The sequence below is a fragment of the Pleurotus ostreatus genome (genome assembly GCF_014466165.1).
Source record: "Pleurotus ostreatus strain PC9 chromosome Unknown scaffold_6, whole genome shotgun sequence".
Classification (NCBI taxonomy): domain Eukaryota; kingdom Fungi; phylum Basidiomycota; class Agaricomycetes; order Agaricales; family Pleurotaceae; genus Pleurotus; species Pleurotus ostreatus.
Window position 1 is genome coordinate 491,438 of NW_023503161.1, and position 23,062 is coordinate 514,499.

Here is a 23,062-nt window from a genome sequence, read left to right on the forward strand (position 1 = left end):
AGCTTTCGAAATCGTGAAAGTCGACTTGTCCCGGACACCCGATGGCATGCGCGGTTGTGAGATATTCACGGCAGTGTAGATTCGTCCACGTTAAGTATCAATGTAGCAAAGAATTGAATCATCTCCATATAACCGTCCACGGTGATATCTGCCAGGCACCCGAGTTCAGTCACTGCGTCCATTCGAAGAAGACACGGAACGCACATTCGTTCACTGTATGCAAGCCGGTCATGTCACCATTCGACGAGTCTTGGTGATTATATCTAAATATATACTCGGAGAGGTTCCAGTACGACTGTGTGTCTAAGAGGACATAGATAAGCGATGAAGACGACGAAGGTCTGTCACCCTGTAAATACCTGTGTTCCCTGCCAGGATACCAGGGCTAACGACGATGTTGTCACCAGTTAGGTCTCGGTGAAGGTTATATGTCGCCTTTATCGTTCCTGCTAGAAGTGCATATGGACTGGTCTCCCGGTCTATCGGAGTGACTGGAGCGGGTTCTAAGGCTGTACCCCAAGCATCGCTGAGTCTCAAAGTCCTACTTGACCCTGTTCGCTGTTCTGTCGTGTTCCCACCGAAAGTGATGTAAGTTAGATTGAACGCCTGTGCAAGAGGTCTGAGAGTGTCCGCATCATATGCCATCGTTTCCTCCACTGAGCTAATACCCAGGATCAGCTATCGGTCGGTAGCGTCGAGTATTGAACGTACCTTTCCGTGGAGATGCGATGGTTTATGAGAGCCCAAGCCTGCTCGGGGAGTGCATTTGCTTTGATACCGCCGTCAATCATTGTGATGCTTTGAGTCGTCCCGATCAAGCTTCCGTACGTCTTGTCCACCGCCAATTGCCTTTCAAGATCGAGAAGTGCTTCCTTTGAGTGCGAAGCACGCTTGATACTATCCCGGAGTGACGCGGGAAGCCCCTCGGCGTGGTCTGCAAAGCACTGAAGAGTAAGGAATACGGGGGATCGCCTCTCCTATTCTATATCAGCGCATGGGGAGAGGGTCAGTCGAGATGCACGTACTAGCCGCATGGGATGAGGTTTGCTCTCCAATTCAACTAGCAAACCCGCCAGGATCCCAATACTCTGATTACCTGTCGCGTAAAGGTTTTGCGTGCGCAAGGGAAGCCACAAGGCGCACCGTATGTTCTGGCGGAAGAGAGGAATGTCCTCCGGGTGTTGTCACCTCGATTTTGACATCTAGGTACCCTTTCTCGGCAACGGCAGGAATCGCAAAGATAGTCCCGAATTTCTCTTCAAAGCCATCTGCAGCACTCGTGTAAGGGCTTACCACCACCAGGTTTTAGTACACGGAATACTTACCTCCCTCATCGATGATCATCAAAAATGCGCCCTTGCCATGCCTTTTCTCTAATTCAACACCCAGCTTTTTAGCACTCTATCGTACGGTTCAGTCGGCTAGCCGGACAATACGGAAAATGATCATCCACCTCTCCCCTAGATTCCTCGTCGAATCCAAAAGCAAGGACGATGGTTCGGGTGGGCTCGAAGCTCGCTTCCAGGAGCGTTTCAACAGAAGCTCTAAAGTATGTGAACATGGAGATGTCTAGGAGATGGTAGAACCTACAGGATGCTGATTAGTCCATTCTTGTCGTCGGACGCTCCTCGGCCCCATATTCGCTGGCCTATAGATCATAAGGAAATGTAGACGTTCGTGTCAAGGTGCTCGCCATCGTAGTATCCAGAGTATGGTGGATAAACCCAATCGTCGATTGTTGCTAGGTCAACGGGCACAACATCTACATTGCAGACGGAGATTAACTACCAACTCGAGCATGACCTGTGACACTCTCACCTTGATGCCCTGCCAGTAGCAAGGGCTTTTTCGTATCATTGGAGCCATTCCAAACGAAGATTATCCCATACGTGTTCACGGTCGTCAGCTCCAGATTCGAGTGACTGCGGGTGATGGTCGTGTAGTTAGTTAGGACAGAGGAACTGGGACAACAAGCCGATTCAAAACGTACGTCAATGGAAAGGCAGCACGAAGATAGTCGTGGAATGCACCAAATACGTCCCAGCGATTGTCACTACCGACAGGACCCATATCATCAAACGTCTCTGTTCTACGGTCAAGAATGAATAGCTATCATATCTGAAAGGCAGTTTAATATGAGATGAACTCACGGAATTCTGACGGCCTGAGATAGCCATTCAACAGCACGTAACCTGTAGGCGTCTGACCGGATAACAAGACCCACATCTGTCCAGAGCTCGAAAATTTCCAGCGGTACAATTGGGGGAGGCTGGGAGCACTGAAATTCTTTGGCACGAGAAGGGGAGAGCGAGAGTTGAATACATGGACTGGGCAACCTGAGGCAGAGGTAGAAAGTGAATGACAAGGCAAATGTTATTGACTTCCATCGATAGTGGCACCAGATGGTGTTCGCTGGAGCCATGGCTCTTTACGGGGCCTGACAGTATAGGTTGGCTCTCGCCAGTGGCCGAACGCGTCTGAGAAGACATACATCCTCATTAACTCCCGCCATCAGTAAATCGACCAAGTCGCTCAGGAGTCAGGGGGTTTGCAAGGGGCGACAACTGCCTTTGGCATGTCTGGCTTTGAAATCATCCGCCTCACCCTTGGGGTGTAGGCTTGCTGCCTGCTACACCTGCTGCCATGCTTTTGATTTTATTTTTACTGTGGTTTGAATGGAATGGGTGCACACATGCCATCAGTGTTGTGAGTGTAGTGTTACTGTGATCATGATGCCATCCACCCTGCTCATGGGCCCCCCACCTTTGTATCTAGATGTTGCTGATATACTGGCTGTTCCTTGTTGTATTCAAGAGCATCATCGAGTTACGAGTACATATGTTGCTGGAACTCTCCCCAGCAAAATATACTCCTTTCCCTTGCCTCCGATCAACTGACGGACGACATTGTCATGGTGCGTCCAATGACATTAAATTCGCTTCGCAGAGTCAATGGGATCAAATGGCGCCAGACGGGGCTGTTTGCGCTGCTGATGGGCTTCGAAGTGCATAGCCTCATGTGCTCCGAAGACAGGTGAGAAGTGAAGAGTACCGAAAAAGCCTCCTTTCAGTGTAATTGCGCTCGACACGCACACATATAATAACACAAAGTTTAATTGAACATATAGGCCCGGTTCGCTACGCGGGACGTAGATATAATTACAAGGCGGACAATGGTGTGTATGTACTACAGTATTTACAGCATGAATGTTATGAGAAGTCAATAACAAAGCAAAAACAGTGAGTCGTCGTTGAAGGTCGTCAGTTAATTCGTGAGTACTTAAATATTGGTACATTCATACATCTTGTCATCAATCTGGGAAAGGGGAGAACGATTAAATGTCGCCTAGAGGCCCATAGTATCCATGGCTCCTGAGGAACTCGGGCGTCCCGTCTCCGAAGAGCTCGAGCCCATTGGCTTGCGCACGGGCAGCGTCATGGCGGGTGTACGGGATAGCGAACGTCGCCTGGTAATCATATCCAGCCCTCGGACCGACAAGGAGACGCACTTTCCACGGCTCCTCTCTCTATATCAAAGCACGTCAATGAGCATGTCAACCCTTCGAAGCATGGGTCCCGACGTACAGTGCGTTGCCCGGGTACGAGTATACCTGCTTTGCGGTCTTTGGCGATGCTGGCATTGACCAGAGCGAAGACAATCCCCTAGACAAGACAGGAGTGTCGTCAGTCTTCGCAGTAATTTAGTTAGAATGAATGGCGGCCTACATAATGATCATACTGAGGATCGGGCGTGGCGTATATCTCGTTGGCGTTGTAGCGAGTGATCTCTCCAAGGCCTGGGTCATACATATCGCGGCTTATTCTGTCGCCGAAAGCGACCACGTATAATCTCTGCTTACGGCCGGTTGCCTGTTAGGGAGTTTTCGTAAGTGGGATACGGGGAGGGAAAAGTTGGCGGAGCACTACTCACATTATCAATGGGATGCACCCTATCGTGCACAGTGGCGGGCTTCCAAGGACCATACGTACTTTTGCTCGCGTGCCAGCGACGGACTTGAACGTGATCCCCAACCTGCAATAAATTGCGGTCAACGATTGAATTCAACCACCTGTATTAGGATTGCGACCTACGTGATACCTAGCAACTTTGCTATCATCTTGAATGATCTTAATATTGCATTCGGGGCCAGGGAGAGCGGCGGCGACCAGGGTGTTGACTGGAGGTGGGACACGGCCTTTCTTTGCTTTATTCGTCGGGCTCGCGGTCCCTCGTGGATCGCGAAGTTCTTCCACGGGGGGGAAACGCTCGCTAGCAGACGCCATAGAATGTTGCGAGGGGGTCACCGCTGACGGTGGGGCAAGATAAGAGGCATTGTTAGCCCGTTGGGGCGCAGCGGAGGGCGAGAATAGGTGTCCCGTCGCCGGGGTCGTCGGCACCTCAGCAGGCGCGAAGTTCACGAGATTATCAAATTGGGGGCTCAGCGGGGAAATGGACGACGACGTTGACCGAACGAGAGGCGACGGGCCAAGTGCCCGAGAAGGCCTGGGATCGTAGAGCAGGCGCGGGCGGTCGTGTTGGGAGTTCGTTGGGGTGTTACCTTGACTTCCAGCCAATTGAGTCGGAGAACTGTAATTTGAGTAGTTGACAGGGGGAGCAGAAGGGGCGGGAGAAACATGACTAGGAGTAGAGGCGCTGTAATCATAGATATAGTCTTTGCCAGAAGTAAGAGACGATGCCGAGGTAGGAGCAGCGGAGGATGGGTGCATTCCGTAGACCAAGCATGCTTGGTTTACTCTAGATACAGGTCTAGAGGAGGCGTTGTCGAGATAGTGTTGGGAAGACATCGGAGAGTTCGTAGACCAGAGTCGTAGAGAACGCGCGCAGTAACAGTTCAGAAAAGGACTCAGCTGGAGGAGCTGGTTGCATCTTCTGAAAAGGGCTTTATATACTAAAAAGACTAGGTGCTGTGGCTAGTTGGTGGCCACTGAATAGGCCATTGTCCGAGTGGCTGGTGGCCTGGTACGACAATGGTGTGGCCATGCGCAAGTACCACAATATGATTGTCCTGTGGCACTTGGCGTTGAAGCGCGCTAACTTTTGATACTGAGCACCGAATTCTGAGTACTGAGTGAGTACCAAAGCCTGGAACCTTGGGAAATCGAGAAAGTAAGCCGATTGCATCGTGAATGAACGGCAAATTTGTGTGGCGTAGGTGCGCCAATTTTGAGCTGCTCCAATGATCGAGAAAGAGGACAAAATTCAGTACATATGAGAAAATACTTGGGTTCACCAACGCGGCCGAACGTTCAAACGTTCAAGGGGATTGTCACAAGTCCACGGCATTTCCCACGAATTTGAGCACAAGCGCCTATTCTCATCAGCAAATCCGTGAACAGGCCGCTCAGATTGTTTCCTTTTTATTTCAATGTTGACCGGTCTTCGAAGCTTCACAAGTCGGCCTGGAGGGTAAACATTGTTTCCAAGAAATGCGGAATCAAACGCTAGTCACCTGGATTGTTGCCGCTGAATCTTCACCGAGCCTTCGCATGAATAACACCTCGGTTGTGGTCTTCATCTCCCCGATGTACTACCGTTAGGAAGCATTGCGGTCCGGTAAGATCCGTGGTTCTTGGTCATATGTTGGCTAATAGGACTTGAAGGCTTGAACCACCAGAAGGCCATCCCAGAACTTCGGCTTTTCCAGGAGGTAATTTGAAATAAATAGGCTACTATACTGTGCACTATGGTGCAACGCTGCAGGCCAATTCACCACCATGTTCTTCGCGAATCGCGCTGGCTTTTACTGGATTCTCGTTCTCTCCTTGCTGTCAATTGCAGCGGCCTCTCCCCTTTCTACAAAGAATGTAACGATAACGGGACCGGCTGTGTCCCCTGAAGCATTCAAACGCGCCGTGTCGGCACCATACGTCTTCACGGCGTTCACTTCGGTGTCAGAATCAAATCTATATGTGTATACGTCTAGCGACGCGACGAACTTTGCCTTGCTGAAGGGTCCCGCTTACACTCCTCCAGCTGGGCTCATCAGGGACCCTAGCGTCATTCTTCACACTGAGTATGACAAATGGCCCTACCATCTTCATATCACTGATACGTAGTACACCTAGTGGCAAATACTACATCGCATGTTTGTGATGTTTATTTCCTATGAACGTCTCTAAACTCCGCAACAGATACCACGGATTGGAGTGGTTCAAACTTTGCCATCGCAGTGAGTTTCTTCTGAACCACTTCAGTGATATCCATTTATCGTTTTTCACAGAGTAGCTCGGACTTAACCACTTGGACTCTTGTAACCACCGTATCCACTGCGTCGTCGGTAATCAACCCCGTCAACACGTGGGCTCCTGTTTGTATTTACTACACACGCCTAAACTCTTCGTCTCATGATTAGAACCGCAGGAATTCTTCAAGGATCCGAAGACCGGAAAATTGAATATTATCGTGTCTCTCTCCACGGGAAGCTACGGGCCGTTCAGGCCGTTCGCTTTCACCGCGAATGACAACACATTGAGATCGTGGTCTGGACCCGTTGTACTCTCCGGGATCCCCAACACAGGTCTAGGGTATATCGACAGCTTCCCGGTGTTTTTCAAGTGAGTCCGCGGCATTCGGCTTCCCCGTGACGCAGTCCTATTGATAGCTATCCTATCGCAGTAACCAGTACCATCTGTTCACAAAAGCGGAATCCAATGGCCAGAAACATGTTGAACACGCTGTATCATCCTCGCTAACAGGTCCATACAGCTTTGTCCAAACTGGCGATTTCGCCGGGTGGGGGCAGGCTGAAGGACCATGTGTCACAGTTTTACCGAACGGACAATTCAGATTGTAAGCATCATGCGCAATCCTCCTTCTTTTGCTCACTCGCCGGTGCCGCTGATCCTTTAGATTCGCCGATGGCTTCAATTCTGGCAAATACATATATTCGGACTCGGCAGATCTATACAATTGGTCAGCATACCGAACCTTACCAGGCGGTCTTAACGGATTTGTTCGGCATGGCACCGTTCTCAAGCAGTGATTGCAGTCCATATATGCTGTTAATGTAGCCAGCAGGGTGGTGCATGCCTTTAATTTACTTCCCAGTTGATTAACGGGTTTGGACGTATTAAATCCACATTTAGCACTAAGGTAAATAGCTCCAAACAGCGTGGCCTGCACTCCGCCTTCAAAACGCCGTCAAAGCATGCCCAATGCATGTCTGACATATACCTTGTAGTGCCTTGACGATGCCCTCGCAAACTCTTGCGGACGCAGCTCACGTAGTGCAATATCCTGCTCAAACTGCTCAGCATCATGTCCAGCTCACATCCGCACTCCAAGATGCCTCTACTTCTACTCGTCAAAGGGAGACCAAGGCGCCCAGGGGAAGAAGTAATATGAGGGCTGAAAGGCCTGCCAGGTCTGATGATGAGATCAAATTCAATGTTGGCGTCCCAAAGTCTCGTCCCACACGGCGAAAGCGTCCAGCACCTCTTCAATCGGACTCTAGATTGAGGGAGGAACGATATCACAGTAATGGTGAGGTTTCAGCCTTTTGAATGAAAGAGTAGTTTGCTTAATTTATTTCTCGTCTTAGAATCCCCACCTGGATACGAAGAGGCCATCAGCACGCCTTGCGTTTCGGGATGCCCTAGTACTGTGACCCTCGTTACTCCGAGTGCTCACCATACGCAGCCTGCGGGGCCGTCTACACTAGCGATATCAACTACTCAGACGGCGCAACCCAGTGCCCATCCTAGTGCATCATCGCGGCCAGGATCACCCCATCCTACTGGCTCGCCAGTGTCGGAGACCGAATCCGAACGGAGTCTTGAAATCATCAACGGGCCTGAGGATGATATCGAGAGAAGGGAGGGAGGTGCACAACACCCCCTTGCGTCGGGCTCGCACCCATACTCGCAGGGCTCATTCTTAAATTCCACGCAAGTCGACATCCTTACAAACGGACAACCTGGACGACCAAAGGATGCGAAATCAAAGAGGCGGAACAACACGCTGTCCCCTCTGCGAATATTGTTTCCGATGAAAGCTCCTGCTACGACGCAGGATGTCATACACTCTGCGCACCCGTCCCCGAACTCTCCGTATTCAGATCTCCGTGGTACCGCTTCACCGTTTCGAAGCGCAACCTCTCTCAAAGCATCGCTTTCTACTCTCTCTCTCGGTAGATTTACTTCAGCCGACTGTTCAGCCCAGAAGGATCGTAAATTGTTCTCTTTCAAGGGCAAGCAGCGTGCTAAGGCCGAGGAAACACCAATAGAGACGGAGACGGAGAGTCGTGATGAATGGGAAATTATCCATGTCGGTCATAAACCGACGGCGGTGGATACGGCGGTGAATGATCCTACGCCTAGCCTCATGACTACTGTCGAGCAAATTAGGACCTTCCCGCCTGCCGAAATGCACGCTCCTCCTCGACCCATCAATCAGGAAGGTCAGACTGAGGTTCTTACACCGCAGCTTACTCCCGCTTCTCCTGCCCCATCGACCACTCGCTCCAACTTTTCAAGGGATGAGAAAGTTCGTGAAATGTTTATGACCCTCAACGCAAGACGTCCCCCAGCGAATCACCCACCCACCCCAAGGTCGCCATCGCCTGTTCCTGAGCCTCAGGTTATTGCTGGTCCCATCGTGACCACTGTACGAACCAGGAAGCATCCTTCCGAGCCATCCTCGCCAAAGATGGAAACATCGACGATCATCTCCGCTCCTGCATCTCACAACGAACATGCTGAATTGCAACGGGCATTGGACACGCCCCTCCCCACAACCCCTATCGCGGAGTCCTCCTATTTCGGCCACGTGCCAAGGAGTTCCTCCAGACCATCGTCGGAGCGTTCTGTTTCTCGACGTCCATCACCGAGACCATCGATTACGGCGGAACAGGAAGAGATTTACGCCAATGACCTTCAATCAACTCAGGTTCTAACGACTTCGCAAGATATTGATACCTTCATTGGCAGTCGACCGACGACGCCTGCCTTTGGAGTAGTTTCCACCAGCGAACCAATGTCGCCTAGCAGCCTCATGCGCCACCACTATCCCGGGCGTCCGCTGCCGAGGCCCCCTGCGTCTCGAACCCCACGCGTTGTCGACTCAGCCTATGCCCCCCCGTTTGGCTTCGCTGACGATGTCAGCAAGGAGCCCGTCTGCCCAGAAGGTCTACTCATTGACTTCGATGATGAAGCCACGGAGAGTCAAGTTATCAAAATCGGCAGAGCAAGTGCGCAACCTGAGAGCGTGCCGCCTACCCCTGCATCCTCTTCATTCACTATGTCGACAACCTCGACGCCGACTGTATCTCCTCCAGTATCCCCCGTTGACACTATCATTCCTACGCCCGAAGAGCCGGCACTCCGCGTCAACCAGGTTCACAATCAAATACATATGGATGCAACAGTCCATCATGAGTACACGGAGCTGGACGTCTTAGTCGACGGCTTGGATCCAAATGCCAGAGAAGGAGAAAACTACGACGTACGGGCTCTTGCCTCTCCGAGCGATAATGGAGCTTCTGTCGCTCACTACACTGTGCTTACAGGCGCTCCTTCTTGTCTCAGAGTTTGTTGGCCCAGCACACATAGGGTCCGCTCTCCCCTCCAGGTCCAATCCCTATGAGGATTCGTGCATGCTTCAAGGCCGCGTTGAGGTTGATCGCAGGCGAATCACTCGTATGGGCAAGCGCAAACTCAAACTTTCATTACTGGGCGTAGGAGTGGAGCGTTGTGCTATCTGCTTGTCTCAATTCAAGGAAGCGGAACACGCTTCCCTCATATCAAAGTGTCAGCATTCGTTTCATGCCAGGTGCATCGGAACGTGGACATCGCAAGGGAAGAAAACATGTCCCATCTGCCGCACGAAGTTGGATGGTTTGGGTGGCTGAGTTTTCTTCTTAGGCCTTAGGCTTAAAGCCAATTATCCAACCGATCTACACCCTCAAGAACAATTTCCGTTTCTTCTTTCGGCTGTGCCTATGTTTGTTGATTCCTCATTTGTCTCGGGATATTTCGTTTGGTTTGATTTCATGGAACAATGTTGTACATGTAGTGCATGCTCAAAGTGCATAATCCTTGCCTCAGCGCCTCAGCGCTTCAGTCATCATGCCTATCCATTCTCCCCACCCACATCATACAAAATGTCCCCTTACTTACCGTCCCCTTTGTTTCTGGTCATCGAGTCATAACTCACAAATCACAATTCGCAATTACCAAGTCGTAACCCTTTCCTCACATTGAACGGTAGCTTCATTTTCCGGAATAAACCGAATGAAAGGCATTCGATCAACAGACAGTAGAACCCCTCTCCACCCCTGTACAAGCGAGTACGTTCGAGCTCCGCGATCCAGGGGTCGGACGCTAGTCAGACCTCTTCCGCTCGTACTTACTCAATCCAACAGCTACCCCAGACCGCCAGGCACGACTCCGCAATGTTTGTAATTGCTCTAATACCATATTAAAAGTACTTGCATCATTCTGCACCATCTTCAAGCTATTTCTTCGCGCACCCTTCTGACGTCACTGCAGGGCCCTCTTGTGGCTCGACTTGGGGCTCAATAGTCCACAACCACTCTGGCAGATCCACCTTATGATATCTATGATGCTGATTTGATTTTTGTAATGATGACCTACGGAATGACGAACCAGAGACTCCATTCGATGAAAGAAGGGTATATAAACCCATCCCTCAGATCCCGAAACGCATCTTCAAGTCACAACCACATCTACATAACCGCAATCACTCAAATCGCATCGAAATCCGCTCTCAATATGTCTTCTCAACCGAAGTAAACTTACAACCGGTTGTTGTTCTTCTGCGATATACTGACTGGCTTTTGTAGCAAGACTACCGGACAATTTCACTCTACCAAAGGCAATGTTGTCGAAGGCGTGAGCAGCATCAATTTGATTCACCTCAGCCTTGCTGACAGTGTAATTCGTAGATTGGTAATCTGACCGGTGCTGAATCATGGCAACGCTCTGGCAAGGAGGAGCACGCTTCTGGCGAAGCCGAGTATAACGCTGCTCGTGCGAAGGGCTATGCAGAGGGCGCCGAAGACCGCCTCGCCGGCAAGAAAGACGCTATCGTAGGCGCAGTCACCGGCGACTCCACTCAACAGGCCCAAGGTATAGTATTTCTTTATCGTAAGCGTATCCCGCACTGAAGTCATCGTGTTAGGCAATGTGCGTCACGACAAAGGCGAGGCTCAGCAGGACATCAACCGCAAGGCCTAAACTGTGCACAGTCAAAGAGATGCTGTATAGACGACTATTGTATCATCACCAATTCACGTAGTAATAATGCGGAGATATTAGCCGTATAATGCCAATATTAATATATCATCTCAACCAAATATCATCGGAGTGCGGAAGATCTTACATCGAGAATCATTCACAATTTCTACTCTAAGTTCCCGCGTCTTCTTCTTTGGGGTCGTTCAGCGTCATCTCGTCAAAGTCTTCCAATAACTCATTCAACTTGACTTCCGGGAAGTCGGGCTCTTCCTCTTCCTCTTCTTCGGCTGTTACTTCAGGCACAGGTGCGGGGACAGTCTCGTCAACCTCCATCGCGAACTGTTTCCCCTTCTTGCTAGCCTCGGTAGCAGCCCGCATCTTAACATCCGCCTTATACAGATTGACCGCACTTCGCATCTCCTTATCTTCCTCCAGATCCCGCAAGAACAGTTCGTAGTCCTCGTTAACCTTCTTCTGATCGCGACCGCCCATACGTCCAACAACACCCTTCCCACCCCCAGTCTCCCCTTCCTCACCCTCCTCCTTCCCGATGGACCGCAGCTTCCAGTTACGGGGCTTGTTCTTCTTGCGACGGTTGGGGTACGTTTTCCTCACCAGTATCACGTCAGGTATCCGCGAGGACGGCAGGGAGGCGAAGTCGTCGGAATTGAAATTCGAGTTGGTGAGATGGAAACCGAGGACGGTGTCGCCCGGTTGGAGAATAGCCCCCAAGTGAGTGCGGGTATGGTATATCTGATTTGATACCCCGTTGTTCGAATCGTATGTATCCTCGTCCATCATTCCGTCCTTGTCACCCCCGGTCGACCTAAACGCGCCAGCAAGCGCCACCTGCGCATCGGCTAGCACCCACTTGCCCCTCGTCCTCGCAAAGTCAGGCTCGACATCTAAAACCGTAAATTCCACCAAATCCACCACAGTTCCCAAGCTGTCAAACGGCGTCCGCCAATAGACGGCCGGATTTATCTCGACGGATTGGAGCGTGGCGGGGTCGAGGAGTTGGATGGTGTTGTTTATGCGGGTGCAGATGGTCAGGGGCGAGATGTTGGACAGCTGCTTGGCGAGTTTTGGAGGAAGGACGGTAAGATCGTCTTTGCAGATCGGGGCGATTTCCACTGAGTATGTGTATTTGAAGTTGGCGGTGCTAGAGTGGGTATCCGAGGATAGCAGCTGCTCGGAAGCTTTTGATCTGGATGAATACAAAGATAAGTGGTGCGTCTCCGAATTATAGAATAAAGGATAACGATAACCCACCGTAATGGAACGACGCTAGTCAGGAAATCTACCATTCTGATCGCATGATTCCGCTGGCTGTAGAAGAAGTCCAGCCCATCACGGACTTCCTTCACCGAGATTGTGTCCTTCTGCGCGCCGTGCTTGAGGATCAGTTGCTCGAGGAATAGAAACGTTCGTTTATGGGGGACTTTTTGGCGGACTTGGACGAGGGCTTTCCATGTATTTTTGGCGGCGAGGCGAGCGCAGTCCGGACATTGTCCGTGTTGGACGAGGTATTCTACTTCGAATGTCTGTTCTAGGATGGTGTTTATCAGGACCTGCGGAACGGAATTTAAACAGGGTTTAGCAGCGAAGCAAACTAGACGAGGCATGGAAGCGCACCTCCTTCTGGATCGTCATAGACACCCTTAGTCGCTTGGAATGCGGCTCTGTCCATATGAAATGGGCATCCGTCAGGCGCACTTTGTTTAGACCCTTGAGCTTTTTGAGACACATTGATAGTAGCTCAGCGGATTCCGGCCGTGCAGCCATCCATGATGACGGCGGTGACAGGAAACGCTCGCAGTTTCGGCAGAACGAGATGGATGCTGGATAAGGGATAGTAAAGAGTATTACGGGATTCATATTCGGTGGGGATCGCACGGAGGGGATTATCGAAATCCAACGAGTAGATTAGGATATTGGTCAGTTTCGATCGACGGCAACATGAAAACTAGACATACATTGCTTTGGGATTCCTTCCGTTACATCGATTCTGTTTCCATTATTTCCATCAGTAGCCAGGTGGTAAGGTGTAAAACTTGACGCACGAATTCCGGAGGCAGCCCACACAAAGATTAGCAGAATTGGGTTCGATCGGTATACCTAGATCCCAAAATCAGCGACAATTCAGTTCGAGATGAGATGGGGTTAGTGTACCGCAATCGGCGCATAATACACGATGTATTGCAGGCGCAGGCGTATATTCCATCGCTGTGATGGTAGTAGATGGATGAGTGAGCGGGCTGAGTCAGTTGCTCACTCAAAAAATTCAAAATCTAATCTTATCACGAGATCGGAGCCGTCCTCACCGATCGTCGATCTTCAAGCCTCCCGGCGAGGCGCATTTGCCTTGCTCTCAAGAATACACCAAGAAGTTATATACGAAGCATATGTGCTCAACAGCCTACGATTAAACTGGCTACTCAGATACTCGAAGTGAACCAGCGACGCCGCCAAGGTGTGATGGGAATGGGAGCCGTAGGAATCATACTCTTGCAATTGATGACTCGGGGGATGGTGCGCATGTTGGGTAAAATATGTAAAATATGCCTCGAGTTCATGGGGAATTGGAATTTCCACATCGCTTGAACATGAATTCAACCAGGATCTTGTGCTCTTGTATTGTGACGCCGTCAATGAAAAGCGTCTGCTCTACAAGGAGTAGCGATGCGAGAAGTTGGAATGACTTGTAATCTACAAAGCTGCTCACTGAGAGTGCTGAGGCTTTGCGGGGTGGGAGAGGTGGAATTTGTAGTCATTCAGAGTTGGGATTTCTCTCAAGTATAGATCTAATCTTATCAGCGGGACCAATATTTATAAGATAAGATCGAAAACAATATTGACGTGGCCGCATTGCCAGAGTCTAACTCTATTGCATTCCTCGTCCTCGTCCTGAACCTCCTCTCCAGCTTCCATGATTTGCATTTAGCAATTTCTCGAGAAGAAGAGTTTAACGCGTAGAAATTGACTCAAAACGAACAACTACTTCCTCACCGTCCTCAATGACGCCCAGTAGGGGATTCAGACGTGTAGCAGTGCTTCTTGTACTACCATGCCTGGTTCACAGCAGCAGCCCTCCCGTGAGGGTGTCTTTGCGCTCGTCATGGCCAGCGCCGCCCCCAATAGTGGAAATTCTGTAATGTCGTTTAGTATATTATGTGCCCCCTAGCTTACCATGGTCATCCAGTGAAACTGTAGCTCTTCAAACGCCTTCGTCGTTCTTCCCACTTCTTGACGCGTTGACTGACCCGGACACCCTAGTCAACTTCCCTTCTTTATCTCGAGAGGCCCTATACCAAGCCTCTATCGAAGTAGCGTCAGAAAATGGGCTCATTACCGACGCTGGTGCTTTCGCGGCGGTTGAGATGAATTTGGCTCTTCACGCCGCCACCCCGAAGATTGAGGCATTCTACCACCACTATTCGAACATGCAAAGCAAGGGGACATTGAAACCGTCAGGCGGAGAGGCCAAGGAGCCGCAGTCTTGCGGCTCATGGGTGGATTGGTACGGGCAGGTTGTTTGTGATGTGGAAACCTTGACCCACCTAGCTGGGGTAGAAACGATTGACCCGTCGATACTGACATCGTGAGTGATGACATCCTTCGTGTTCTGTTCAATTCCGTCCAACATGTCGCATTTCCCAGTGACTATACTCGCCCCAAAGTTCTTCCTTTCGACCACATAAACCCGTCACCGCAACAAACCCTCGATAGACCGCACCGCACCGCCGTACTATACGCTTCCCTCGAATCACCCAACTTTCGCGAACTACACTCATATCTGTTCTCGTTGTCCAACCGAGGCGACCCACATGTGGAGTATATTTTAAGATATGTGCCTCCCGCAGGAAGGGAGGTTGCCCAGCGCAACTATTTGTCTGGCTATGGCGTTGCTTTAGATTTAAAGAAGACGGATTACTTGGTTGTTGACGATAGACAGGCTTCTCAGAGCCGGGATGGCTCACAAGGCGAGCAGAGGGATGGAGAAGACGCAGTAGACCTCGTCATGAACCTTCTTGAGACATTCGAGGATAAAAAGGGAGACGCACCGAACGTCGCTTCCGCCCTATCCGAGGAAGAGATAGCAGGTATGTCAGATGTTATATCCCTCTGACGGTCACCGAAATAACGAAACTTTGATAGAATTGGGCTTTCAAGCGACACAACTCATCGCGACGTCTGACGACCCTCTCGGTGCCCTTACCCAATTGTCTCAAAACTTCCCTAAATACGCTCCTTCCCTCTCCCGTCGCGTCGTTGTGAACGATTCCGTGCGGCGAGAACTTGGTAATAATCAAGTTCAGGTACAGGGAGGCATCAACATGATGTGGTTGAACGGAGCGACCGTGCAAGACAAGGATGTCACCCCATTTGCGTAGGTCGTGCGCTTGGATCAACACAGAGCGATTCTGACCTTTACGTGTGTGGTTAGTTTACTGCGCCTTCTTCAAAGGGAACGTCAGATAGTAGATTCGCTAACGTCTCTCGGACTTTCAAACGGTCAAGCTGTTGAGTTGCTGACGCACCCAACCATCGCTGAGGCCCAAAGCTCCTCGGCCGCTCTAGACGGGATGTTCGACGCTAGTGATAGGATAGAAGGCGGGGACGTTATTGTGTATTGGAACGACATAGAGAAAGACAAGCGGTGCGCTTTACCAGTGCGCTTGCCCCTTGACTGACTGACTGAAATCCCTTCAAGGTATGCGAGGTGGACGACTTCCTTGTTGAGGGTGAGTAGCTGACATTCGCCCGAGATAAGGTTTTCCTAAATATTCCGCATAGATGATGCATCCAACGTACCCCGTGGGATGTTCCACAACATCAAACTAAACATCTACAACGTCGTCCTCGTCGTCGACTTGTCCCAACCAACAGCTCTCAACTTCATTACCGGCCCAGTGTCCAACATCATCGAACGGAACTTCCCATTCAGATTTGGGATTGTACCGATATTAGAGACCGAGAATGGTCGGTTGATAGATTTCAAATCTCTTAACAATGTTATTGAGTGATTGTGATGTTTAGGCACGAAGATGGCAAAGGTATTCAAGTACCTAGTCAAGACGGTCGGGCGTAAAGCGACCATGGAGTTCTTCAGAGCCGTACGTCTTGACACCTAACCCTCAACTTCTATTTCACTGCCTGACATTGGCGCTACTTTGCATTCCACAGCTGACACAATCACCCACTTTCGATATCGCCCACGTCTCTGTTGTATATGAAGCTTTCCGGGCGTCTCTTGACTCCGAGGATATCTCGCTCAAGCCGCTCGCAGAGATATTGTCGCCTGAAGCGGAGTCAGACGAATCGTTGATGAAGGCGAAGCATTACGCTCAGCGCCTGGGGACGACTTTGGCTTCGTCGGAAGGCGGCCACGCATTCATCAACGGGAAACATTTCAATCTTGATGACGTACGTGTATCCCTTTGTTCCTTTAACTTGGTCGCTGCAGAGGATAAAAGCTGATAGTGTTTACACTGTTTTCTAGGGTTTCTTGAGACATCTCCAAACGGAGAGTGGACTACAAACTACTTATCTGCAGGAGAGGGTGCGTTGCAGCCATGCCATCGGTCCTCGCGCGTGGTCTCATTTCCTGAAACATCTAGCTTTATACGGGCGAACTGAAAGAAGAGGCTGCCGAAACCATCTCGACGTATTTCTATGATCTTCCGTCAACGAATGAGCGACGGAACAGGCATATCTACCCTTCCTCCGATGCCAACAGTCTACGCATCTACAGCCTTCCTGAAGTGCTTGCAGATACTGGCTATCATCCGACTTTTATAGCACCAGGTAACTCCCTTTGCTGTGAAACGCACAACATCATTGACAGTATGTTACAGAGGACACTGAGGATGTTCCGATGTCTACATATGTTATCGCTGATTTTGACAGCAGCTCTGGCGTCCAGCTTGCAATTGAAGCACTTAAATCAATGGTACGCCGATGCTTTAACGTACAATGACTCTACGGCTAAGTTACAATTGCCGCAGACTGGAGGGTCCCAAACGCGCCTTACCTTTGTTCACAACCCAGCTTCGGTTCCCAGCTCTGACAGATCATCTGTGTCATGGCTCCTCTCTCACTTGGTAGCTTCGGACCGTTTATCGAAAGTAACACCGGCCCAGCTTCTTCGCGCTCTGAACAACGATGTGACTATCTTCGGGGACGCCGCACAAGCACCTTTGTCTCAGGTCAAAGAGCTTGTTGGTGTCGACGCGGCCGAGTTCGATGTAACTGCCTATGCGGCTTACGTCAGAGCTGGTCAACTTATTTCGAGGAAGGTCAATCTCCAGCCTGGCCAACAGGGCCTCGTCGTGAACGGCCGGGTAAGCAGCTTCCACTTCCATTCCATTGCCGACGACTTCTCATAGGCACTCTGACTTCTAGGTTGTCGGCCCTCTTCCAGGCGGCGAGTTCTTGGCGCCGGACTTCCTTGCATTAATGAAGTATGAGCACAAGAAGAGATTTGGAGTTGTTGCGGCTGTCCTACGGGAGGTTCTTTCCCTTGCCCCTGAACCTGAAAGGTATGGCGAGGCCTACGTTGTATCATTGATTTATGGATATTAAAAAGATCTGTCCATTTATAGTACTTCGTTTTCGAACATTGCTACGATGGTAACATCAGTCATATCATCAATCCAACTTCCGGACCCCAGTGAGAGTGGTTTGTTCGATACACCGCATCGCCCCCGACGAAGAGCCTATCAAGCTTTGGAAAGTAATCTAACGTACGTCTTATTGCCTCATTACTAGATCGATGCTAAATCTTAGAGCGTAGTGCATTCTCATTCGGTGATAATACCACTGCGATGTATCAATTGGCTGTGCTTGTGGACCCTTTGAGCGAGACTGGCCAGAAATGGGCAAGCATACTGAATGTATGTCTCTCCGTCCCCAATACAAAAATCGAGGAAGTAGCTCATCGTATTCACAGTGGATTAGCAAGGTTCCCGGAATTTTCATCGAAGTCTACTTGAATCCTGCTCGATATCGAGAGGTATGTCATTATTTTTTGCCATCCATCTCGCGTCTCTGATCCCTTTCGTAAAGATGCCTTTGAAGCGGTTCTATCGCTATAACCTCATCTCTTCTTTGACATTCGACACGGACGGGTAACGTTTTATTCGTTTCATCAGATGTGATTCTCGCTAATGGACGTTTGAAGTAATGAAATACCATCACGGGTTGTCTTCGAAGGGTTGCCAATCGAGCCGATCTACACCCTGGCCATGGACGTTCCCTCTTCTTGGCTCGTCAGACCTCAGGAGGCATTATACGACCTTGACAATATTCAACTCGGGCGACTTTCCTCAGAAGACACTACCATTGATGCCGTCTTTGGATTGGACTACCTTGTGATAGAAGGTCATGCCCGAGACTCTGTGTCCAACGCCCCACCTCGCGGCGTTCAGCTCGAACTTATCGACGGTGATGATAACGCAATCGACGACACACTTGTCGTAGCCAACCTTGGTTATGTTCAGTTCAAAGCCAAACCCGGTGTGTTCCAATTACAAATCAGGAAGGACGTGGACGAGACATATTCCAAATGGAGAGTGTGGGCAATGAGGGATGGGACAGTCCAACGGTGAAGGCGGTGGGAAGTGAAATCACGCTGACAAGCTTCGAGGGTTTGACTTTGTACCCCCGCCTCCGTAGAAAGGAGGGCATGGAGGACGTTGATGTGCTGGCAGATACCGATGAAGAAGATGCGCCTGGAATGTTTGGCGGGTTGGCCTCAAAGGTCATGTCTATGTTTTCTCCAAAAGAAGAGGGCAAGGACGTCGCTACCACCATACCACAAGCCGACATAAATATCTTCACCGTCGCATCCGGGCTCTTGTACGAAGTTAGTGTCCCGCCTCTCATTGACGCGACTTTCATCCCTAACAATCATTCAGAGATTTGCATCTATCATGATTCTCAGCGTCCTGCGCAACACCAAGAGCACCGTCAAATTCTGGTTTATCGAGAACTTCCTTTCACCGTCTTTCCTGGTATGCTCATTTTCTCTTCTCGCCGGCCTTGTCTGACGGTAAGGCAAGGAATTTATCCCCCACTTCGCCGAAGAATACGGGTTCCAGTATGAACTTGTAACATACAAATGGCCATCCTGGCTGCGACAACAGAAGGAGAAGCAGCGAGTCATCTGGGCGTACAAGATCCTGTTCTTGGATGTCCTCTTCCCTATGGACCTCAAGAAAGTTCTTTTCGTGGACGCTGACCAGATTGTTCGAGCTGACCTAAAGGAGCTTGTTGACCTTGACATCCAAGGCGCTCCATATGCCTACACTCCTATGGGCGACGACAACTACGACATGGAGGGCTTCCGATTCTGGAAGACGGGCTACTGGAAAGAGTTCCTTCAAGGCAGACCTTATCATATCAGGTATGTGCATCATGGGCCTTGGCTAGGGCCACCACTGACACTGTCCTCAGTGCCTTGTACGTAGTCGATCTCGTGAGGTTCCGCCAAGTAAGTGCATAGCATAGGATATAATCAGCGCCAACACGAGTCTAATTTTATCGGCGCTATAGATCGCTGCTGGGGTAAGTGGCGCATCATGCTATAGTGCATTGCCGCTGGGACTAAGACCGGTCTTGCTTGCACAGGATATGCTTCGTGGCCAATACCAACAGCTCTCAGCAGACCCCAACTCGCTTGCTAACCTAGATCAAGGTGAGTCCTCGACTCGGTAGCTGTTCGGCTTTCTAACTGTATGGGTAGACTTGCCGAATAACCTACAACGAGAGGTTCCTATAGTGCGTGCCACGTAGTACTATTTGGTACACTCACTGAGAGCTCACATGATCATTCTAGTTCTCGTTACACGAAGACTGGCTTTGGGTACGTACTTACACACTACGACCGACTTTGGACTAACGAATATCCAACAGTGTGAAACTTGGTGTAAGCTCGCCCTTCTACCTAAGCTTCTATCCACTGACGGGGAAAACAGGCAGCAAAGATCGGTTACATAAAGCCAAAACCATCGACCTTTGCCAGAACCCTCTCACTGTGAGCCAAACTTCATCCCACACCCCCAGTATTCACATCGGTTTTCTTCGCAGAAAGAGCCCAAATTATCTCGTGCCCGGCAAATCCCCGAGTGGGAGGAATACGACGCGGAGATCTCACGCTTCGCACAAAAGCTGGCTAAGGAAGGCTCATTACACTCTCGGATTGCAGCAGCGGATACCCGTGTGTTGGCTGATGCCGGAACAGCGAGCTCAGGAAAGTCAGATGAAACCTCAGCGGAAGCTGGGGGTGGGGATCCCGCATCTAACGAAGCAGCGAGGGAGAAAGAGGAGTCTCCAAAGGATATTAGAGACGAGTTGTAGATATCTATATGTTTTCATAAACACAGTTATACTTCTCTATCATAACAGCAAACGCGCACCCAGCGAATATTCGCTAACAGCGTCGGCTAATGGTCGAGGGCAAGTCATTTTAGTGGGCGATTCTCGATATCTCGCGTATTGTTTTCATTCGGGTGACGCAATATGCTATCGGTTGGTGGTTCCACCCAAGTTCCCATAAGTGGCAATCAACGCTAAGCGTCCGAAGCGATAGCTAAGTGTTAACTGACATGCTGGGAATAATGTGGAGATACCCAGCTGTGGTTGGAATTAATGAACGACGGCGACGCCGGTGTCAACGACGGTTTACTGCCACTCCGCTATCTGTATGGATCCAAATATCTACGTTCCCTTATGCGTCAAGGATTCTCCGTCGGTATTCTTCGTGCCCATCCGTGTCGCACACCCTCGAGTGCCAAGGGGACGTATGCGGCGATACCGTGCCAATGAAGGGTGTCCGAGAACCTACGCATGTAAACAGCCAATGGCGCTACGAATCCCGTGAAGGACTGATGGCCTTGATGCCTCTGGTGTGAAAGAAGAACCCCTATGGATTGATTTCAACGTGTCGTATGAGAACGCATGGTGAAGGTTTGAGATTGGCCGTCCACTATAAATAACTCGTTGACATTGCCAAGACCTTTCAATTATTGCAATCAAGTTCTGCGTTTCTCGAGCGACGTCGGCTAACCAACCATAGGCGTTGGTCGGTGTTTAGGTCTAGTGATGACTTGATGGTGTTGTCGAGATACTGATGCATTATTGCCTGACCATCGCTATTGGAAAGCTGGATCAAGCGGCGGCGACGGGCATTGGTCAGCGTAACAATATCAATGGTGATCTTACACGGGGAATAAAACTCTGGCAACAAATGTTACGTTTGGGTTTGATGATCTGGCGGGCTTGACGCATGGTCTATCACCATACATGTTGGGGCGACCGTACATGTGGCCGGCGAGGAGCTTCGCCGACATAATCTCGAGACAATAATCCTCACCGACGGTGTTTTGTTGTATTGCCCAATTCACTGTCGTAAGTATTCTACGGTAACGTTGAGAAACCGAATGTATCCTCACCACGCACTGTGCAGCATCAAGATTGCTAGATAGCGTATCCTACTACGGGATCTAGCGTCGATTCCTGACGACGATTGTTCCGCTACGCGTGCACAGAGCATGTCACAGATTCAGTGAATCGGAGTAGGCTAAAGCCACGCTGAGTGCATAATGCGGGTTTAGCACATATGAGAGGGTTTGGCTGTTGAATTATCAAGCTCCGCGAAGATAGTTCACCCTCTCCAGGACGTCGTATCTGGGCATGAATGTGAACCGTGAACGTTTGAACTTTTACTAACTATTATGAACTGTGCACGAACTGTGAAGTGATACATCGAGTCGGAGTTTGAAGCCGTGCCGAGCTTTCGAAGGGCGCTTATTGACGTTGTCCTCAACGATCCCAGTGACGTTCTGCGCCGACGCAAGCTGTAAAGAAACGAAAATCAGACTTTGGGACAGTTATTTCTTGGCTGTAGGTGATACCATTGCGGTCCTCAACAGTTTCAGCGTTGTTACCCTATGATATGCAAGGCGTACGAACGTTCCAAGAACCTGCACTTTGCTCGGGGAAACGATGATGCATGGTGCTGCCCACCCTTGCTCGCCGCAGAGTCACCTGGCGTGTATGAGGCGCACATCGTCGAACCTTGACACGGCTTTATCATATGGCTGCGGCGACAGGCTGTAAACTGCTCCAAAGCACTGTGATAGAGCTGTGATCCGTGGCTTATCGATCGATGCGTTCATTGCAAGGAATCACCTGCGGCGCGCTCGAAGTCGGCGTATACGGTCGTGCAACACGTCCTGCTTCAACCTTGCTGCAGGCTTTTGGGGGTATTGGAATGATAGGTGTATATATTATCCCCCGGGCTTGCTATGTCCTTATCCCTGGATGCTTACTCCCCATGTATCTAGAATTTAATGTGACTTTAGACTGGTGGAGTAACTGCCACAACCTTGAACCGCAGTGTGATATTCTCAGAACTGATTGGGGTTGACGCATGGGACTGGGGATATGTTGGAGTCTTTTGTGCAAGAGTTTGGGGAAAGTGTTGAGTAAGCTCCTACTTGTTACGGTGATACCTACAATGAGGAGCGACCTTGACGCTTTGACAGAATCATGCTTCGTTGTTATCTCTGCTGAAATGTTCGTTTGGATATCTATGCCTCGGTACGTCCGATATATAGGCGAATGACTTGACAGAACTTCGTCGCTTGAGTGGCGATGTTAAGTCTGTGGACTTCTAGATAACGAAACCGGCTATTCAGGTGGGTGTATTATACACGTCTGCTAAGTACGTGCCGCTACCCGATGCTCGTCAAAGCATGACTACTTTATAGACTACCCCCCTGTGCGGGTGGACTTGACAGCCTCGCGTTTATGCTGCATATGCCTGGACTTCTCTGGCCACG

At 50.1% G+C, this 23,062-nt stretch overlaps 7 protein-coding genes across 7 annotated transcripts; 4 read left to right on the top strand and 3 right to left on the bottom strand.

The window, feature by feature from the left end:
• Positions 1-65: 65 nt before the first annotated feature.
• Positions 66-2,512, bottom strand: PC9H_008418 (uncharacterized protein; the record flags this gene model as incomplete). The annotated part of the gene is made up of 14 exons (XM_036777929.1): positions 66-148; positions 205-303; positions 360-661; positions 712-977; positions 1,026-1,088; positions 1,144-1,268; positions 1,326-1,401; positions 1,454-1,544; positions 1,591-1,648; positions 1,694-1,762; positions 1,819-1,922; positions 1,991-2,089; positions 2,151-2,236; positions 2,492-2,512. 14 exons carry the CDS (start codon positions 2,510-2,512, stop codon positions 66-68), a joined length of 1,542 nt encoding a protein of 513 aa, XP_036629357.1.
• Positions 2,513-3,334: 822 nt separating this feature from the next.
• Positions 3,335-4,805, bottom strand: PC9H_008419 (uncharacterized protein; the record flags this gene model as incomplete). Its single annotated transcript, XM_036777930.1, has 5 exons — positions 3,335-3,526; positions 3,585-3,662; positions 3,726-3,869; positions 3,931-4,032; positions 4,092-4,805. The coding sequence occupies 5 exons, from the start codon at positions 4,803-4,805 to the stop codon at positions 3,335-3,337; spliced, it is 1,230 nt and encodes a 409-aa protein (XP_036629358.1).
• A 930-nt stretch (positions 4,806-5,735) lies between these two features.
• Positions 5,736-7,003, top strand: PC9H_008420 (uncharacterized protein; the record flags this gene model as incomplete). Its single annotated transcript, XM_036777931.1, has 7 exons — positions 5,736-6,034; positions 6,087-6,106; positions 6,153-6,190; positions 6,242-6,328; positions 6,382-6,575; positions 6,637-6,810; positions 6,871-7,003. The coding sequence occupies 7 exons, from the start codon at positions 5,736-5,738 to the stop codon at positions 7,001-7,003; spliced, it is 945 nt and encodes a 314-aa protein (XP_036629359.1).
• A 208-nt stretch (positions 7,004-7,211) lies between these two features.
• Positions 7,212-9,868, top strand: PC9H_008421 (uncharacterized protein; the record flags this gene model as incomplete). Its single annotated transcript, XM_036777932.1, has 3 exons — positions 7,212-7,503; positions 7,562-9,462; positions 9,527-9,868. 3 exons carry the CDS (start codon positions 7,212-7,214, stop codon positions 9,866-9,868), a joined length of 2,535 nt encoding a protein of 844 aa, XP_036629360.1.
• An 883-nt stretch (positions 9,869-10,751) lies between these two features.
• PC9H_008422 (uncharacterized protein) lies at positions 10,752-11,216 on the top strand (the record flags this gene model as incomplete). Its single annotated transcript, XM_036777933.1, has 4 exons — positions 10,752-10,768; positions 10,823-10,871; positions 10,925-11,108; positions 11,161-11,216. 4 exons carry the CDS (start codon positions 10,752-10,754, stop codon positions 11,214-11,216), a joined length of 306 nt encoding a protein of 101 aa, XP_036629361.1.
• A 171-nt stretch (positions 11,217-11,387) lies between these two features.
• On the bottom strand, positions 11,388-13,440 carry PC9H_008423 (uncharacterized protein; the record flags this gene model as incomplete). Its single annotated transcript, XM_036777934.1, has 6 exons — positions 11,388-12,423; positions 12,489-12,787; positions 12,852-13,057; positions 13,193-13,224; positions 13,280-13,334; positions 13,389-13,440. The coding sequence occupies 6 exons, from the start codon at positions 13,438-13,440 to the stop codon at positions 11,388-11,390; spliced, it is 1,680 nt and encodes a 559-aa protein (XP_036629362.1).
• Positions 13,441-14,283: 843 nt separating this feature from the next.
• On the top strand, positions 14,284-20,576 carry PC9H_008424 (uncharacterized protein; the record flags this gene model as incomplete). The annotated part of the gene is made up of 30 exons (XM_036777935.1): positions 14,284-14,372; positions 14,419-14,817; positions 14,877-15,319; positions 15,375-15,606; positions 15,664-15,889; positions 15,931-15,961; positions 16,014-16,199; positions 16,257-16,333; positions 16,404-16,643; positions 16,720-16,779; positions 16,838-17,024; positions 17,075-17,169; positions 17,225-17,560; positions 17,622-17,758; positions 17,822-17,962; positions 18,013-18,112; positions 18,169-18,231; positions 18,285-18,346; positions 18,400-18,822; positions 18,894-19,083; positions 19,136-19,231; positions 19,280-19,623; positions 19,674-19,710; positions 19,773-19,784; positions 19,848-19,914; positions 19,963-19,997; positions 20,056-20,082; positions 20,133-20,145; positions 20,195-20,253; positions 20,307-20,576. The coding sequence occupies 30 exons, from the start codon at positions 14,284-14,286 to the stop codon at positions 20,574-20,576; spliced, it is 4,677 nt and encodes a 1,558-aa protein (XP_036629363.1).
• Between the last annotated feature and the right edge of the window lie 2,486 nt (positions 20,577-23,062).